The 19,634-nt window shown below is 42.7% G+C and overlaps 1 protein-coding gene across 5 annotated transcripts in view; it reads right to left on the reverse strand.

Annotated features, from left to right (window-relative positions):
• Positions 1–3,702: 3,702 nt before the first annotated feature.
• ATP11C (ATPase phospholipid transporting 11C) overlaps positions 3,703–19,634 on the reverse strand; it is a 113,184-nt gene continuing 97,252 nt past the window's right edge. For 3 of the 5 annotated variants that reach the window (XM_050964844.1, XM_050964845.1, XM_050964841.1), the window contains 3 exons: positions 19,167–19,270; positions 14,692–14,845; positions 3,703–5,344 (listed from right to left, as the gene is read on the reverse strand). In XM_050964844.1, coding sequence (XP_050820801.1) covers positions 5,204–5,344; positions 14,692–14,845; positions 19,167–19,270 — 399 coding nt within the window. In that variant the 3' untranslated portion in view covers positions 3,703–5,203. Of the gene's footprint in view, positions 5,345–8,075; positions 8,181–9,372; positions 9,464–14,691; positions 14,846–19,166; positions 19,271–19,634 lie in introns of all 5 variants that reach the window. The other 2 variants (XM_050964843.1, XM_050964842.1) reach the window with 2 other exon arrangements.

Raw genomic sequence — 19,634 nt, forward strand, 5'->3', positions numbered from 1 at the left:
CAATACTTCTCATTTCTAATACTTCTCCAATTCACCGAGTCAGAATTTAAGGCCAGGGAGACCACTAGATCATCTGGTCCGACCTCCTGAATCACACAACCCACCCACACCACCCAGCACCCCAACACTAAACGCAACCCCAAAAATAAGACCAAAATAAATGAGACCCACAGGAGACCAGGCAGTGCATGGGAGGGACTGAGGTGCACCAGTGGCTGACGCCCCCGCAGGAGTAGAGAAAGGATTAAATGAGATACACCCAGAGAATCCTGGCAAGTGACCTGCACCCATGTGATGCAGAGGAAGGTGAAACCTCTCCAGGGTCCCTGACCAATCTGACCTGGAGGAAAATTCCTTCCCGACCCCACATGTAGTGAGCAGTTATACCCTGAGCATGTGAGCAGCCAGAAAAGCACCTGAGGGAGAGAATGCTCAGTACCACTAGCCTGCCTTAGCTAAATAGATATTTTAAATGTTACCGTGACAGTTCAGAGCTTTCTGAAGTATTTGGCAATCCACGCAAGTTTCACATCACTAACTTTGCTCCCACTCTGTTCCTGCCACTCTTTATAGCCAATTCAGATAAAGCCTTTGCAATTGTTCAGATCACTTTACCTATCACTCAGTACAGTATAATATACAGTACAATAGACTATTAAGATTCTCAACATGTATATTTGGTTTCCAATAGTACATGCTGCTCCGTAAAGGTTAGTTTTAAATAGCTCAGCCATCTGTCCTGCGATGGTTCACAAGAGTTTAATAATTAAAGAGGAGAAAGAGAATTTCTCAAACTTTTTTTTTGGGGGGGGGAGGGGAGGAACATTTTAATTTGAGTCAGAGACACCCGTCTTAAAAATAAACACACACAGCATATGAAGTGCTCCAACAATTTGTAACAACACTGAATTTCATTAGCACAAATCCTAACCTGCATTTCATCAACTCCAGACAGCTTAGAGACAGGGCTCTGATCTTCTCTGCTGTGTCTGTAGAGCGGAAGGCAAGATTAAAAACGGTTGATTGTTTCAGTTACTCCTTACCCAAGTACCCAGTATATAACATTCTGCATCAGGACCAACATTTTCACATTTGGTGCCTAACTAAGTGGTCTGATTTGCTGAGAAGGTAGAAGCTACCATACTCTTCTCTTGTGTGTAATTCTTGTTGACAGCCGTGGGAGTTGCCCAAGGAGAATTATGTATGTCTATCGACCCAATCCAGTCCCATTGAAGATAATGGGAGTTTTTCCACTGACTCCCAAGGTGGTTGGATCAGGCCCTATGTGAAGAATGAAGCACTGTTACAACATGTAAGAGACCACACCTCTCCCAATTACCTTCTCCATTAAGACCTGCATCTTATGCGTCTATGATAAGCCATTTACTTGCTCCTGCAAATGAGGTTTAGGAGCATCCCAGGAGACAGACGAGGCAAAAATATTAATCAGAACAACATACCAAAGTTTATTGATTACTTCAAACAGAAGTTTCTGTAATGAAAAAGGGCAAGTTGCATTCATAAAAGGTAACATTCACATTCAATATCTGTTATATAAAGCAACACATGTATAAAATTGCATTTTATGTGGGGAAGGGGGAAAGGTAAGTTTGCAGTCCCATTTTTTTTAAAAGAAGCTGAAAAATGTTTCTTCTCATCAACTGTGTGTAATTTACACCTTTTTATATGATACATTATTTTAAAAAATTCCATGGCTGAGAAGTTGGATGAATGGCGCAACCGTGATATTAATTATATCTTCCACTGGTAGGTAGGTATGCAAATTTGCATTTCAATTTGTATGTAATTCCTGACAATTTATACTATCCTCATACAAAGATTAGTTTTGAAAAATAGATTGAGTTTATGAAACTTTTCACTAGTACTTTGGGCGAGTCTAGTTACTTTTCTTAACTTTCTGGGTCACTAATCAGTGTGATTAATATGCAGGGAATTGTTAGAAACACTAACCAGTTTCCTTCAAGATTTTCCACCTATAAGCTCCTACTGACCTTTTAGCTCATTACTGAAATGTGGCGTAACAATACAACTTGTATTTTATATGAACAACAATCACAGTATTATTGTGTTACTGTCGAATTATTGCCATTCTGAGCTATCTAATATCTGGTAGGACCCCAGCTGCAGCACCTCCCTAATTGCAGAATTCATTCTTCTGTTCTCTCTTATACCGTAGGTCCTCAGGAAGCAATAGATTTGGAGTTTGCTAGTTTTGAATCCGGAAGGTCATACTTTTAGCTGGCGTACATCAGAATAGCTCTGCTGAACTCAGTGGAGCTGCACCAGTACACTAGCTAAGGCCCTTGCCCAAGAAAGCCTGCATTTCCAACACTCTACAGCTGGTCTGCTAGATGTTATGTGTTAATTCCAGCCCACCCTTGTGGATCTTCACATCAGTTTTGGTTTCAGATGTAGGTCTACAGTGAATGGTTCACTCTACACCAATATTAATTATTTGGAGATGGAAAGATAAAAATTTGGTTCCAATCAAGCTTACTCTTAAAGTGCAGGATAGTTATTCCTCCCTTCTCCCTCCACTCCCCCCATCGGTACTCCTGAGAATATACCACAATCCTGCTCTCACTGAAGCCAAAAGCAAAAATTCAGCTGGCATCAGCCGCAACGGAATTGGATCCCAACAACGTAGAATGCTACACAAAACAAACCAGGAAGGAGGCGGTCCGCGTCAGCCTTGGAATGGTCTCAGATCATTGGAAGTCTGCCTTTCAGTGCCCATGTTTTGAAGATTATATAAACATACAAGCAAACAGAACTGTGCGTTGAAGCAGAAAGATCAGAGTTGGCGTACAGACCATATTGTCAGTGTATCAGTGGGATGTGCCCCTCATGCTCGAATGTGTAGGCACAACGTTAGCCATCAACACTGGTGATCAGACAAGATCTAAGGCGCCATTCTAGTCCCATGGGATGAGCCAAAGGAAAAAGGGCCTTGCTTATATGGAATATGAAGGGGAATGCAATCCTACCCGTGCTCAGCAATGCGTGGCTATGCCGTGGCCTCTACTGCTAGGTAAGGTGCAGTGCAGTGAATGGGGCTGACCACTCTCCTGTCCATGCTGGGTCTTAGGAGCTGTAGGGTGTCCAACCCACTAGTCCTGATCACATTTCCCCCTGCTCCATGTTGAGTAGCATAAAGCAGTTATGACATACAGGGGTGACAGAGGCCTCTTGCATGCAGTTTCTGCTCCTTTCCCTTGCTTTCCATGAATGGCAGGCTTGGTGTGATTGCTTATATCAAGACGAGGATTTGCCTGTCCTTATTTGGGGGGCAGGAGAGCCTGATCCAGCTTTTCCTCAGGAAATGTCCCAACAACTTCAGAGGCATCAGGAGAGAGGCCAAAGACTGAACAACCTGTCAGTGTTTTTTAAAACCAAGTCTATTAGCAGGCATAAAATCAGGTGCACGGCTTTCTGAGAACAGTAGTGCCAACTCCTTTACAGTTTTAGAGTTTCCAAACTTTTTGAAGGGAGGGAATGGACAATTATTTTTTGCAAAATTCTTTTCTGTTGTTCATCAAAATTTCATGGACATGGGAATTTTCTGTCCAGCCCTAACTTTTAGTCTCTTTGTGCATGAGCAAAGCAAAGCCTAAAGGTAAAATTTTCAAAAGTGTTCAAGTGACTTAGGAGCCTAAGTCTCATTGACCTGCAATAAGACTTGGGAGGCTAAGAAAATGGGACTTACTTACTCTGAAAATTTTTACCCCAAGTATTTTTTTGTTTGCTTTATCTGGCACAGGGAAACCTGGGCCATACAGGATGAAGGGGAAGTCAAACTGGTGGAAAAATATTATTAAAAAAATAAAATGCCAATTGCACTTAATCCATGCTCACTCGGATTTTTTTTGTAATCAAAGTAGTATTGTTTTCCTGCATAATAAAAAACAAATAGAAGTTGGTTGTCAAGCATTTTACCTTTATGCTATGCACACGTGGCATTATTAAATCAACATCTTAACTTGCAATATCTTGATATATGCAGATTTAAAAAAAAAATCTGCTGATTTTAGAACCAAGTAAAATGATACTCCTAGAGCCAGATGCATTTATTCACTTATTTTTAAAACTGACCTCCCTTTTTGTTGATGCAGATAATGAAGATTGCAGATTTATCTGGTATTATTTGCAAGCACAATCAATGTCAATGGGTCACTTAAGGGCCTGACTGTGACTGCCATTCAGGTCTTTAATGTCTCCAAACAACTGCAATTACATTCACAGGAGTGTGAGCATAACCACAGAGGCCCAGTTAAGCGTGGGCTGAAAACCTGGCACAACACAACTTTTATTTAAGATTCTTTCCTGACTAAGGAGCTTTTCATGAGCAATAAAAGAATTCTGTGTATTTTCAATCCATAAGGGGAAAGGGTTTGTCATTGTGTCTTCCGCCTGTTCCAGAATCAAATTTGGTAATGTGGAAAAGAAGTCTTGCCCCATGAAAACTCTTCCAATATTTTGATCGGCTCCTCAGAAATGTTCAGGCTGACACACTTCTGCATTTTAATAAACAGGACATTTAACAGTCTGATCCTGCTGTTTGCAATGGAAAGGAGATGCCACTGGACATTTCAGGCCATCAGCAGCTCAGTCCTTCAATATTTTCAAGTATTTCTGCTGTGTGGATTTGAAAGCTGAACTTTTCTAACAATCAGATCCTGGCTTCAGCTGCTGGTGCACAACTCTCATTAGCAGCAACGGCAGCTGTGCAAGACGACAGACAGTGGTTCTAGTTTAGGGTCCATCCCAACTTCCATGATGGGAGCCTTTCCCATGTCTTCCAAGGGAGTTGGACAAGACCATGATTAAGCAGAAAGGCTGTGCTACTTCTTTGGTCAGGCAAAAGAATAAGACTTTAGTGGCCATTCATTGCCGTTGGATGAATGTGTAATGGAGGAGCCTCCTTCTATTCAGTGGGCATAAGGAGCATCCATGTGTCTCTAAAGTTTCTACTGTTCCATTTTCATGGAATTCTAGATGTTCTTTTCTCCACTGCTGATTCCATGGACTTTTTATGTCCCAGACTTTTCCATTTTCAGACTTTGAAAAAATGAAGGCCAGTGCCTCCGCTGCTTAGACAGCAGGGCTGCTTACAATACATGTGTCATCTTAAACTGTGAGTTCAAACAGACGTCTTGTCCTGCAGCACGACAAGGTGCAGTGTTTAAAGTTGTTGCATTTGAGGTATCCTGAGATGGCATCTTTGTGTCAAGTTAGTAACAGCATCTTGGAGCTTCATTTCAGAGGTGTAACCATTCTCCATACGTTTGTAGGACAATAGCATAGGCAAATTAAAAGGTACAGTCTGTAAAATTAGAAGGAAAAAGATCATTTACTTTAATCTTTACATTCCAAAAATCATAGTTGTGTTATTCTAGGCAGCCAATTATTAGAATTTGCTAGGAGGATAACAGGAATGATGATAAAAAGACAGTGATAAAAATGCCAAACTGCATTCACAGTGAAGGGGAGAGAGCTGTGTGACAAATGAATTTGCACAGTTTTCAAAATGCTACATTAGGTCAAGGATTAACTTCTGACTTGGTCTCCCCTGTGATTCTCATATTAATTCAGTCCAACTGCACCTGGCACCACACTGCTTTGTGAAGGGAATTGATCACATCTGATCTGATGTTAATGCAGGAATTAAATATTTACCAAGAGAAACCCCTGTAATCTAGGAAGGATGGGATCTTTCCCAACTAATAGCACTTAGTGACTACGGGGAAATTCCTCTCCTTTTTAAAGTTTTTTTTTTTCTTGCTGCTTAATTTTTTCAATCATTCAATGCACATACATGCACAGAATGCATAGCGCCAGTTGCACAGGAGGTGAAAGAGGATGATATCCATCAAGAGGTGTAGAATAAGGCATGGAAAACTCACTGGCTAGCATGTATGTGACCTGGAAAGCAGAACATTTAGGAAGCAATATGCTTTCCAGATGGAAAAATTACTGCAGCATTTAACTACGAAGAAGTGGGTAGTTGCTCTCTGGAAAGATCCTCAGTCAGATCTGAGTGATCAGATGGCTGAAGCTGGCCATAGGCATAAATATTTGACATGCACATAACACCTTGCTTCCATAAGACTTCCACCAAAGTAACCAGCGTGGCACACAATTTAACAACCAGTCTTCTGGGATTGGAAACTGGGCTTCCAAGTAGCCTACATCCTGCTAACAGGATTCTTAGAGCAACCAACAATGCAAAACGTGAGGCTCAGATGATCAAGCCATCCTTCGGCTGCTGGGTGTCTGCAACACACTGGTGCTCTAATGGGACAGGGGTTACTGCAATATCAGGGTTGCCATCACTGCTTTGGTGCTCCTGTGCTTCCCCCAGGTGACTGGGGAGCGCAAACCTTCTGCAGAGGCTGTATGCTTCACAGAGTCCACACAAAGGTGGGCAAATTATTTGGAACAAGAAAGTGATGCACTCAAATATTAAATGTTTTTCATGGATTGCTGCAAATGTGGAAACAGCCTGTTTTCAATAAGAATTTCCCTCAGAATTTTTGGAGTGGAAATAGGTGCATTTTTCTGAGCCCCAAAACCGCGGTGACATTTAAAAACCTAGTCATGTCTACGGAACCTTGTGTAAAACAAAAATCTGGGTGCAGAGAACAGCCCAAATGGTGACATTTCTGCAAAATTCAGCCACTGTGACTTTGTTCTCTGAATTGCAGTGGTGACTGGAGCACTCAGGGGTGCAGTGGCATTCCAACTGACTGACAAGGAGCTCAGCAGACCTCCAGGCCTATCATATCTGAAAACTCCATCCCAGAGCAGCCTATAGTCCTGTCAGAGGAGGCAGGCCATTTGCAGGTCTAGTTATTTAATCTGGTACACTGACCAGGCTGCGTGGTCTATCAAAAGAGGAAAAAACTGAAGACAGCAACTGAGCCAAATGAATCAGACTGCTTGAAATTAACATCATGCAGCATCACCTAAAGTACAGGAGGGCAGAACAATCACTGAGTTACATGGAACTGATATTTTTATTCTAAGTGATACTTAGGGCTCTGTTAATAAGGGCACTGGATAATGGGCAGCACTCTCTGTTTTTAGCCCACTGGTAGACTTATACGTAAGCAATCTTTCATTCATGATGAGACCCCCTCCTTGTTTCACTACAGAATAGTTACACTAAGGAGCAGCAGGGTTAATATTTGGGAATATGGACATCCAGACTAACACAAATATTTACTAACAAAGACCAGGGTAAGTGGGCTTTCTAACCTGGGATTTATTTGCCTCAATAGCTCCCTTACTTGCAAATTTATATACAAGCACCTTAGGAGGAACAACAAGACATTTGTAGCAAGGCTGCAGCTTTTTCTTCTAAACATGAATGAAATTTGGCACTTTTATCTATTTCTACAGCTAGAAGCATAGAGAGTGTGATTCTAAACATGATCACTTAAAAAGCCAAACATGTACTCTAGTAATTATATGTCTGTATACACACACACAAACACAAGTGTGCTGTACATATAATCAACTACATTACATGTTTAGATTCAATTCTGTTCACATACATTAACATTTCTTTCTCTAATTCTGACAGAAAAGCATGCACTTACAAAAAAAACCAAACCCATAACCTTTGAATTGATCCAGATGCAATAATGGAATAATTTTAATCATTGGGATTTGGATATTTCTTTACAAATCCACGAGTATTAAAGTTTTATGATCACTGTTAACATAATTTAATGACAGTATGTTCCGTCTCAGTTGTTTCAATATTACTCAGATAAACTTGCTTAGCCAACTAGACTGTACATTTACATTTACATACAGTGGGATCTTGGAACTCTGAAGAATCTGCACACATCTACTGAGGTTCTGAAAAATTTGTATGGATAGCTCCAAAGATTAAAATGTATGCCAAGCATTGCACCTTTATGTTTTGCAAGGACAGGTGCCCCACACCACCAATTGAGAAGATGATAAGAACTATATTTTAATTGATTTTTGGAACATTTGGTTAATCTGTGCCTTTAAAACCATCCCAATTCTTTTGTACAGGGTACCTGTTACTATACATTAGACTCGTCTGAGAATGTTCTTAAAAGAAGAGGTCTGACAGAACGTCTGGACGACAGTGAATCAGATGCCTTCCTATTGCTCAGTTTTTTCTGTAATAGTGAGGCAAAAATACTTAAAGCACATGAGACATGTTCATCTACCCAGTGGTGCAACAAATAAAAAAAAGATTTACTGAATCATTCTGTAATAAAACTTTAAGTTAAATATCAAAAAGACTAACCAAGACATGGGTTATAAATGCCAAGATTAGGAAATATTGGCCAAATTTTTCAAGTATGAGTGCCAACGAGTAAGGCACCTTTGGTGGATATGAGTGGTGTGCGTCACAACTCTGAAGATCACCCCCGCTCATTTAGATGCTCGATTTCAGGCATCAAAGCTTGGAAGTTTCTAGGAGACGGAAAGAATCCATCACCCTCTGTAGTGGTATTTTTGGACACTGAGACATATGTGGCAAACACAGCAAGATGAAAATGAAACCAACTAGGAACATGCATAAAATGCTCTGGTATCTTATCATCCCCATAGAGAGCAGCTGCTACCGAGAACTGCACTCAGCGTAACTGGTACAAAATCTTTGTTTATTTTGTCAAAACTTTATAGCTTTTATGAATAGCAAAATACATTCTTTACTGTAATGTGAGTAAATATTGTTTTGTAAGCCAAAGGAATGTGTTCGAGAAGCTGCTGCTAGCCTACGGAATTGGCCAAGTGCAAGATGGACTGTTTGCACACACATCAAGTAACCGGGAGAACAATCAAAATAAAGTAGATTATTGTTTCCATGTTTCAAAGAAAGCTTTAGCTAATGGACTCAAACAGCTCTACAGGGGGAAAAGAGAGTATGGAAAGACAGGGCAAGATCCACAGCTGGTGTTATTTCTCACAACTCCATGGATTTCCATAGAGCCACACTGGTTTACACTAGCTGGCAATCTGGTCCAAAGTGCAGATTGTAAGTCCCCTGAGGGTGCAACCTGTCTTATGTCTGTCTGTCTGTAAAGCACCATGCACATCTACGGGTCGTATTAAATAATGAGGATGCATGCAACAGGCACTGCTGAGCTGATGTGTAGCAAGTTGTTGTGAAGCTTTAAATAACGGCATAGCAACATGAAAGGGAAAGGGGTAGAGAGAATACATCTAAATGAAAAGGTATCTTTAAAAAACCATTTATTGCACAAGCAGATCTAAAAACCACAGGTTATCAGCGGTTAAGCATTTGGAGAAGGAAAAAACAGCAGCACAAGCAAACTTGTACTGATTAAGAAAGGAAATCACCTTATTCATTCCAAGAAAAGCTGTGATTGCTGGAAGTTTGAGAGAGCATGAAGATAGTGGATGTTCCTGAGGAAGGAAGGCGTTTCGTTACCTAGTTCACAACAGCACAAAAGGTGGAAAATGGCAGCAGAGAGAGAGAAATGCAGAAACCAAAAGAAAATATGAATGCATTTTGCAGTTCAAAACACTTGCACATAGAAACATTGACAAATACAGGCCAAGCGAATAGCAGTGCACTGAAGAGAAACGTTACAAAATGGGACCGCTCCAGGTGAAATCCCAGCCTCATTGAAGTCAAGGGCAAAAATCACGTGGATTTTGATGGGGTCAGGATTTCACCTGCCATTTTTGAAAGGAGAGACAGCAGTCACTGCTCTTGCTAGTCACACACACTGGCTTTTGGAATCTTAGCCAGCACGTTGGAATAAGAGACCTAGTCTGGAATTTTCCACTGAAATCAGTGGAGGCTGTGGCTCCGTGACACCTTTGAAAATCAGGCCACTTACTTAGACGTCTAATTACGGACACAGGTGTCTTAACTTTAGACACCCATGTCTGAAACTCGACTATGTTTTTAGTATTGCTACTTGAAACGTAACATCTTGACAACCTCATCTTGTGTTTTTTATGTATATACACACCAGGGTGGCCAAACTTACTAGCCCTCCAAGTGACATAATGACAATCTTCGGCAATTTGAGAGCCGGAGCACAGCTGCTGGGGCTCGAGGCTTAAGCCCTGCTCCTGCTGAAGGAGGGAACCACCAAACTACTATGTTGGATGGTAGGTGTCTTGCTTGTCTGTGTGAGCACAAGGGATGAAATCCTGGCCCCAGTGGGTACGTCTACACTACACACTCTAAGCCTGGGCCCTGACTCAGGTTTGAGACCAAGCCCACCTGCCATCCACACCCAAAGCAGACTGACGAGAGCCAGCGAGCAGTCAGAACCCAGGTCCTATGACCCGGCTAGGGAGCTGGGTCAGAGTCCAAGTCCCGGTGTGATCTGGGTCCAAGCCCTGTCATTTTGCAGTGTGGATGCAAGTCAGGCTGCAGAGCCAAGTCAGAAGGGCTGCCTAGTGCCATATGGATGTGTTAGCACAGCTGTGAGACCTGGGTCCAGCAACTGTAAACCCATGTTACAATGCAGTGTGGGTGTTAAAGCACAGGCTTGGATACACCTAGTTCACAAGTCCAGGTCCCGCAGTCCCAGGCTCAGAGTGCAGTGTAGACACACCCAAAAGAAGTCAACAACAGAACTCCCAATGACTTCAGAGGAGTCAGGATTTCACCCCTAGTGAGGAAGTTTTAGCCAAAACAACTAGTGGCCCGGCCACAGATTGGTCAAGGACGCACCTTTAACGCACAGACCAGCTGGGCATTTTCAATGACTAACTTTTGGGACACAATGGGAAGCTGGAAGAACCACCCCCCGCAAACTCTACCAAGCCAATGTGGCCCCAGAAGGAAATCTTGGCACCAGACTGCTGATCTACCAGATGCTGTCATCTAAGTTCCGACAAGATCCAAATCCTGCTCCCACTGAAGTCAATGGGATGAGGTTTTGGACCTAAGTGACTTTTCTATCACTACACTCATTATATCACATTTCTCCCACCTTGAGGAAACTTCCACACCACCACTGCTGAGAGCAAACCATTCTATTCCTTTGAAACTGGCTAGTCTAACTTCCTAGACGCCATTAGGTTATATTTTTAGCATCTTCAACAAAAAATGAAAAAGAAAAAGAAAAATTCTAACATGGCGACTCAAGGTCTTAAGAACTGGATGTCACCTCCCACCCAACAAGCTGGTTAGCCTTCCTTATAAATCAAAGGGAACACAGGATGAGGACAGATTTTTAAAGAAGAGTCAGATACTGGGTTTCTCTTTTTCGTTCTGACTCATCAGTGTTCTTAGAACCAATGTAACGAAGAGTTTGAAGGAAAACAAACACAGCATTTTACGCCGGAAGTGGTAGGCTGCTGAAACCTGTCTGATAAACATAACAAAGATTCCAAACGTTTTCATTGCTTATAAAATTGAACAGTAATAACTGGTTTCACAGATTTTGTTATTTCAAAGTCACATGTATTGCACTATCAATATTGTGCTAAGGGAATCTAGCAAGTGTTTTAAGGATACATCTTTAAGTCTTCGATATTATTATATCTAGTTAAATACCAATTTTTGGTCAAAATACAGGAGGCCAAAGAAAAAAAATTACCCTGAAAGAAGTGCACAGAGCTTTCAGTAAAGTCATACAGGATACCACAGCACCACGAGAAAAATCTCTTCTTCCTAAACTTCAGTATTTGAAACTAATTTTACAATTTCACTGAACACAAATTCCGATGCAACTTAGTGTCATTTAAAACATAAATGGTTACATTAAAATTCTTTTACATTTTGGATCACACTTCACCTAGAAACTAGGTTATCAAAATGGCACAAAACGACAGCTTAGTAACCTGCTGCTTAGAGATGTGCAAACAGTACGTTGAACCTAAATTGCTAATATACCCCATCTGAAAAGAAATACACTGGTTATGGGAGGGACACAGAATGACAGGCTACAGTACCTGAGCATTAGCAGGTGCCAGTAAAGGGGGAGGAAGGGGTGGAGGTGGAGAAGGATGGGGCTAAGAGCTCTGATGTGACGTTGCACAGATGTTTTTAACAACTGGAGAAGCACATAGCAGGGAACATGAACTTTTCATTTTCATTAACATAGAATCATAAGACTGGAATGGACCTCAAGAGGTCATCTAGTCCAGTCACCAGAATGCATGGCAGGACTAAGTATTATCTAGACCATTCTTAACTATGGAGATTCCACAACCTCCTTAGGCAATTTATTCTAGTGCTTAACTACCCTGACAGTTAGGAAATTTTTCCTAATGTCCAACCTAAAATCTCCCTTGCTGCAATTTAAGCCCATTGCTTCTTGTCCCACCCTCAGAGGTTAAGAAGAACAATTCTTCTCCCTCCTCCTTGTAATAACCTTTTATGTACTTGAAAACAGTTCTCTCTCCTCTCAGTCTTCTCTTTTCCACACTAAATACACCCAATTTTTTCAATCTTCCCTCACAGGTCATGTTTTCTAAACCTTTGATCATTTTTGTTGCTCTTCTCTGGACTTTCTCCAATTTTTCCACATCTTTCCTGAAATGTGGCACCCAGAACTGGACACAATACTCCAGTTGAGGCCTAATCAGTGCGGAGTAGAGTGGAAGAATTACTTCTTGTGTCTTGCTTACAACACTCTGGCTAATACATCCCAGAAAGATGTTTGCTTTTTTTGCAACAGTGTTACACTGTTGACTCATATTTAGCTTATGACCTCCAGATCCCTTTCCGCAGTACTCCTTCCGAGGCAGTGATTTCGCATTTTGTATGTGTGCAACTGATTGTTCCTTCTTGCACCATCTTCCAGGCACTTTCTAACCACAGCTGTGCTGGCTTTCAGTGTTGGGGAAATAGGCCATGGTAAACTGGTGCTTGTCACCAACATTCAAAGACAGTTACCACCATTAAAGCTTGCAGCAAGTAATTTCTATTTTAAAAACAGCCCCTCCCACCACTCCTCCCTTTCTTTTAGCAGAGTGAGACTGGCCTTCAGGAAACACTGCATCATGCATGGGAAAACCCACTGTCTTTTTTGACAGGTAGCGATAAAGAGGACAGCCTGGTGGTTAGGGTTCTAGGCTGGGACTCTAGAAAACTGGGTTCTAATCCCCAGTCCACCACAAACTTCCTATGTGATCTCAGGACAAGTCAATTAGCCACTGTGTCTCAGTTCCCCAGCTGTAAAACAGGACCTGGGGATTACAGTGGATGAGAAGCTGGATATGAGTCAGCAGTGAGCCCTTGTTGCCAAGAAGGCCAACGGCATAGTGGGCTGTGTTAGTAGGAGCAATGCCAGCAGATTGAGGGAAGTGATTATTCCCCTCTATTTGGTATTGGTGAGGCCACATCTGGAGTAGTGCATCCAGTTTTGGGCCCCCCACTACAAAAGGGATGTGGACAAATTGGAGGCAACAAAAATGATCAGGGGGCTGGGGCAGGGGCACATGACTTATGGGGAGAGGCTGAGGGAACTGGGGTCTGCAGTAGAGAAGAATGAGAGGGGATTTGATAGCAGCCTTCAACTACCTGAAGATTTCCAAAGAGGATGGAGCTAGACTGTTCTCAGTGGTAGCAGATGACAGAACAAGGAGCAATGCTCTCAAGTTGCAGTGGGGAGAGGTCTAGGTTGGATATTAGGAAACACTATTTCACTAGGAGGGTGGTGAAGCACTGGAATGGGTTACCTAGGGAGGTGGTGCAATCTCCATCCTTAGAGGTTTTTAAGGCCGGGCTTGACAAAGCCCTGGCTGGGATGATTTAGTTGGGAATTGGTCCTGCTTTGAGCAGGGGGTTGGACTAGATGACCTCCTGAGGTCTTTTCCAACCCTAATATTCTGATTCTTTGTACTGCTTCCTCACCTCGTAGAATAATAAAGGCGTAAGTGATTGTGAGGTTTCCCAATACTATGGTAACAGGGATGGTGGGGCAAGGCTATTTTTGACTGTACACCTCTACCCCGATATAAAGCTGTCCTCGGGAGCCACAAAAATCTTACCGCGTTTTATTGAATTTGCTTTGATCCATCAGCGTGCGCAGCCCTGCCTCCTCCCCGCCGGAGCACTGCTTTACCGCGTTATATCCAAATTTGTGTTATATCGGGTTGCGTTATTTCAAGGTAGAGGTGTATTTGAACTAGCTGTCAAGTCCCTTGCAAATTCACTGTGAAAATTTAGCAACTCAGGTGCAAAATCCACTTTACCACCCTTATGATGAGAATGAGGAAGATGATGAAAAAAAACTAAAGATATCTTACCCATCAAAAAATCATTAATCCCCAAAAAACAAACTCCTAAGAACTCCCCTTAGATGATTGATTAGGTCAAATTTGCAAGTTTTGACAGTCAATTAAGACTTGTAATGGGGTTGGAGCAGTGAAACGGAGCAGAATGAAGTCCAATGTGATTTGCAAGATATACTTTCTAGAACCAGAAGCAGTTACACGATATACAGACGTCAAACGCTGACTGAAAAGGCACTGCTGATGCATCTGCTTCCGCGGATCGGGGCAGTACCTCTGGTTAACACTTTTTGACCCTTTTTGGCACATGAAGGAATGACACGATGAGAGGCAGGCAGTCTCTCCCTAGGTGAAAATGGTGCATTGCTACCCCAAAGTCTGTCAGGTGTTTAGAAGAACAGAAGCACCTCTCCAAAGAAGGGAAGTGTTGTGGTATATTCTCTCATTCCTTACCTGATGGTTTTTCCTCTTCGCATTTTTAAAAACTACTAGAAGAATCTCTGGGGAAAGGCTGATAAAGATAAGGAGAACTATGGCCAGCCAGGTTGATACGGACGTCACCATATGAGCAAATACAAAATACATTCGTTGCTGCTTCAAGAAAGGCCTGAAAGAGAAGGGACACAAACAAACTCAGACAATACAATCGGCCACTGCAGTTTTCCAGCGAGGTGAGATTCAAATTATGACTAGCACTTTCATGGGACAAGTTTTCATATGGAGGAGGAAGGGGGATGTTTGCATGTGTAAAGAGGGCAGCACTTGTGCCTGCAAAGATACCCACTCCTGCTGCTTCTATTTTACTCTCTCATCTGGCTGCTCCGCAATCTACTGAAACTGCTCTAAAAGCAAGCAGCAGCTCCCTCTTAGCAAACGCTCAGAGCCTCTTTTCCAATGTCATCCTCCAAGCCAGATGCTGTTTGTCAGAGTCACTCCCCACTGCTCTGCTCCACCCTTGAATTCTCTCCTGCTTCTTCTCCTCTTACTTCTACAACAGCAACTCCTCCTCTGCTCTGCATCAGCTTTTGCCCCTACTTGATGTAGTGTCAATCCCCATTATCCCGAATCTCCCTTGCTATACAGTCTCTCACCTCTGACAGTCCCATACCTCCTGCTGGCCACCCTATGCGGACCCACATTCAAAAGGGCACAGCTTCCCCCTCCTCTCTCAGCCATAGGCAGGTGCATCACTGTCCCTGGAATGTGATGTTTTAGGGCTTGTCTACACAAACACTGAGTCCCTGGCAAGTTGGGGTTTGAATCTGCTCTGCACTCGCTTCCCGCACTCCAACTGCCTATGTAGACCCTGCTGATGCACATTAACAGTTCATTAGTGCCCTTTGATCTAGTCCTCTTTGTAAGAGAAGCAGATAAAAGCTCATTATTGTGCTTGCATAGGACAGGCTGGGTATGGGGTAGATTCACAGCCCAGCTTGCCATGAACTAAATCTTTGCATAGATGAGCCCTTATTCAAACTTCTTCCTCTGTTCCATTCAGACAAGCCACCTAACCATATCTGTTTTCCCCCTAAAACCACAACTGTAAGTGCAGCCTTCCCTCTCCACCCTGCAGCTGAAGCCCTTGTCCAGGCATTTAGTATCACACCTTCCTTTTTGACTCCTGCAATGCTGGCATCCATGATCTCCCCACCTTTCAGCCTGCTCCCCACCCAGCCAGCCAAAACGCTGCTGCTAGGTCGTTACTCTGACCACATCACTCCCACCTTCAAATCCCTTCATCGCCTGCCCTTCATCTTCAGCTACCAGTTCCAAGGCCCTTCTCAGCTACTACGCTACTGTCTGCACCTCAGCTCTCATGATTTTTACTACTCTGGCCCCCTTCCGCCTTAGATGTCCCTTTTGTATCCGCCTACTTCTCAGCAACATACTTGTCTCCGGGCTTTCCTTGCAACACTCTGTCATGTCTCTGTTAACAGTTATGTATGTTACATTCAGATTGTGCTGGTGTCAGAACGGTATTTTTTGCAGCTGGCCAGAAACTCTGGGATTATGTAAAAAGAGTTAATCCTGAATCTATTCCAACTGCTTGTTGGAAAACGCCCCCAGGCAGGGATTACTGCCCTCTAAACACACAGCGTTTCGTCTTCCATTGCAATCGTCACATGCATTTTCAAAACATGTTTGCTTCAGCTTCTCTTTGACGACATTTTCAATTACCTAACTAAATGGCAGCACGTGTGTAATAATTAGACTCTTCGGAGAGTCATCTCTTCTCATTTTTCCTGCCTGTTTTTCTCTTCCATCCCTAGTCCCTTATATTCTGTCTCATTTTTGACTGGGGGGAAAGAATTTTCAAAAGTGCCCAAGCCTCATTTTCAAAAGTAGGCACATGGGAGCCTAAGTCCATTGGCTTTCAATTCAACGTAGGCTCTAACGAGCCGATATCATTTTAAAAAGGAAATTTTTGAAAATTTGACCCTGATCTCCAGAAGACCAGACCAGCTTTCACTGCTTTTAAGGCTTCTCCGGTATGTTATCTCCTCACTATTTCTCTGTCATTAACATTTGTTATGATCTTAATCCCTAAATACGAAGAGCAAGCAGTTTTGAGGCCATCTCTTAGGGCCTGGCTACACTGGAACGCTCCCACAGCAGCGTTTTGAAGTGTGAGTGTGGTCGTGGGCAAGCGCTGGGAGACAGTTCTCCCAGCACCTCCTGGTAATCCACCTGCACGAGGGGATTAGCTCTGAGTGCTGGGAGCCAGCTCCCAGCACCCAGAGCCTGTTTACACTAGCGCTTTAAAGCGCTCAGACTTGCTGAGCTCAGGGGAGTTTTTCACCCCCCTGAGCCAGCAAGTTAGAGCGCTATAAAATGTAAGTGTAGACAAGCCCCAAGAAGCAAAGACAAAACATTGTCTTCTGAAACGAGGCTTTACCTTGTCTAGTCTGCACAGTACAATGCACAGAACATTAATATTAAGGAAACTATTATTGAGAAAAAGTTATCCCAAACACATCATTTTACTTTGAACTTGGACTCAAGTAGAGCTTTCTGAGATGGTTTTCAATGGTGAAAGTCCAGAGAGTCAAAGCCCTCAAAGGGTTAGCTGTATCTTTCCACCTCCCTTGATGACAGAAGGGAACTGACAGATGCATGGGAAGGAAGCCTCAGACATAAATGAGGACAAGAATTCTAAAGTATTGGTTGTTTAGCTAAGTATTTAGCTACGCGTTTAGCTACGCAAAGTAAACACTCCAGTGGAAAATCCATGAACTGCAGAGTAATGAGATAGCTGGTAAGATTACAGACAAACATCTGTTTAAGGTCTTAAGAGTCCAGAGGAAATGAAGCCTGTGGCCCTGAATAAAGCTCGTTTAGTTACTTGAGCTTGTTTATTAGTAGACTGGGACTGAAAAATAGACCCAGCACCTACTGGCTTGTGGGCAAAGCCTACAGCTCCGGGTGCTGCCCCTGCCAAATAAAGGAATACAATGGCCGATTGCTGTTTATTGCAGGGGGAATCAATCTGCAGCATATTTAATAGAAAGTTGCCTAACAAGTTTAGTTTACTATGGTTCACCTGCTTTTGTTAGACATGTTGGGTAAAATCCTGGCCCCAAAACAGTCAATGGGAGACAAGCCTGTCTCTTCCTGACTTCATTCCACCTTTTCCCCCCTTTACAAAGTATCAATTCCTGCATTATTTTCATTGCCTGCATCCTCTGTTCTTTTTCCCGCTCCACTAGCATCTCTCCCACAGTGTGTGCTTCACCTACATTTTCTCTCTCTCTCCCTCCAGGTCACCCATCCACCCACCCAGAGTTTGAAATATTTACCAGGACAAATTAAGACGATGGCCTTAATATCCAAGAATACCCCCAGGTAAGAAACCAAACCCCCTTTTTCACAAAAGCTGTTGGATTCACACCAAGGTGTTTGTTTGCAAGCGCCATCTTTTGTAGACCCCAGCTAACAAGTGTCTGATCAACTGAGTCCCCCAAACTCTTCCGGCCACTGGAAAGGAAAGGCCCCCATTCCCTCATCTCCTGTACCTCACTACACATGACCCACAGCTTCCTGGCTGCTGCTCAAGTAACAGTGGTCTCCACTAACTTACTCTTCTCTAGGCTTCTCCTCAGTCAGAAATCCAAGTACCAGCCTCCACAGCTGCGCTCAGCTTTCCCTAAGGAGTAGGGAAATTAACCGGGGTCTCTTAAGCGACCCTGTTTCCCACAGGGAACTCACAGTAGCTGACTGACAAGATTCAGCATCAGCTTCTACTTGGTTACAGCATGGGAAAGCCATGAGCAGCAGCAGCATTAGAATGGTTTGTCTGAAGACTGAGGAAGACAGCTCTGCATCATATCTCATGTGAAAGGTTATCTTTACAGCCGTAGGGGCTAGAAACTCCATTTTTGTTTTTAAAGGCAAGCTTTGCTTCTGTACAGGTTGATAGAAAGCTGTTCCAGGCAAGTACGATCACCACAAGCAAGTGGATTTTACAAGCTCTGCTAATATACAGTGAAAGAGTTCCTTGACTTATCTCAAAGGATAACGAATCACTAATCCCACCACCACAAAACAAAACAGAAAACAAAAAAACATCCCCAGCAGTTAGATATTACTGCAGTTGCCATGAAACAAAGAATAAGACAGTTTCACATTTGGAAACCATCATCTAGAGATGTTCATTAGGAGAAGTACCAATTTCAATCTCAATGTACTTCTTGGTGATTTTCCTCCATGCAGCTTGCACTATTTGCTGTATATTAATCAGCATCTAATACTAAAACTATTTACTGATTTTAGGGATCTACCATTTTAGATTAACAACATAACCCACAATCCCGGGATTCCTGCAGTCCCACCACACCCATGAATTCGTCCATCTCTTTCACACAATGCAAGCATTGCACATTCACCTAAAGACAAAACAAAAACATCACTGAAAGAAGAAAGATACTTGCCAAATGATTCCTCCCCAAAAGAACGAGAAAAAGACATAAAAGGCTAAGGAGCCCCAAATCACGAAGTGGTTCATCCAGGTCCAGAAACGAGTATCTAACGCTAGCTATATAGGTGAAAACAACCAATGGAATAGTCATTAGTTACAATGTGTATCTCCAGAGCCATTTATATCACAAATTTCCTTCACATGCAGTAGAGGTTCTCCTTCCATTCATGTAGATGTCTAAATTCACTAGTCATTTGTCTCTTAGCAAAGGTTCAACAATGAAAATGCTTGATTTTCACATTGGCACAACACCAACGAAAGACCTTCCCTGATGAGCTTTAAGTCATCACTGAAAGGCTTCACTGAAAAAGCCTGACACCACTCAATACTCCATCTGGGAAACGACTGTGTTGTGAGTATATTCTTCCCACACGCTTCACTTGCTATTCTGAACAATCGGTCAGAAAACTCTTGTAAGGTC

This window comes from Gopherus flavomarginatus, chromosome 8, assembly GCF_025201925.1.
Source record: "Gopherus flavomarginatus isolate rGopFla2 chromosome 8, rGopFla2.mat.asm, whole genome shotgun sequence".
In the NCBI taxonomy this organism is placed as follows: domain Eukaryota; kingdom Metazoa; phylum Chordata; order Testudines; family Testudinidae; genus Gopherus; species Gopherus flavomarginatus.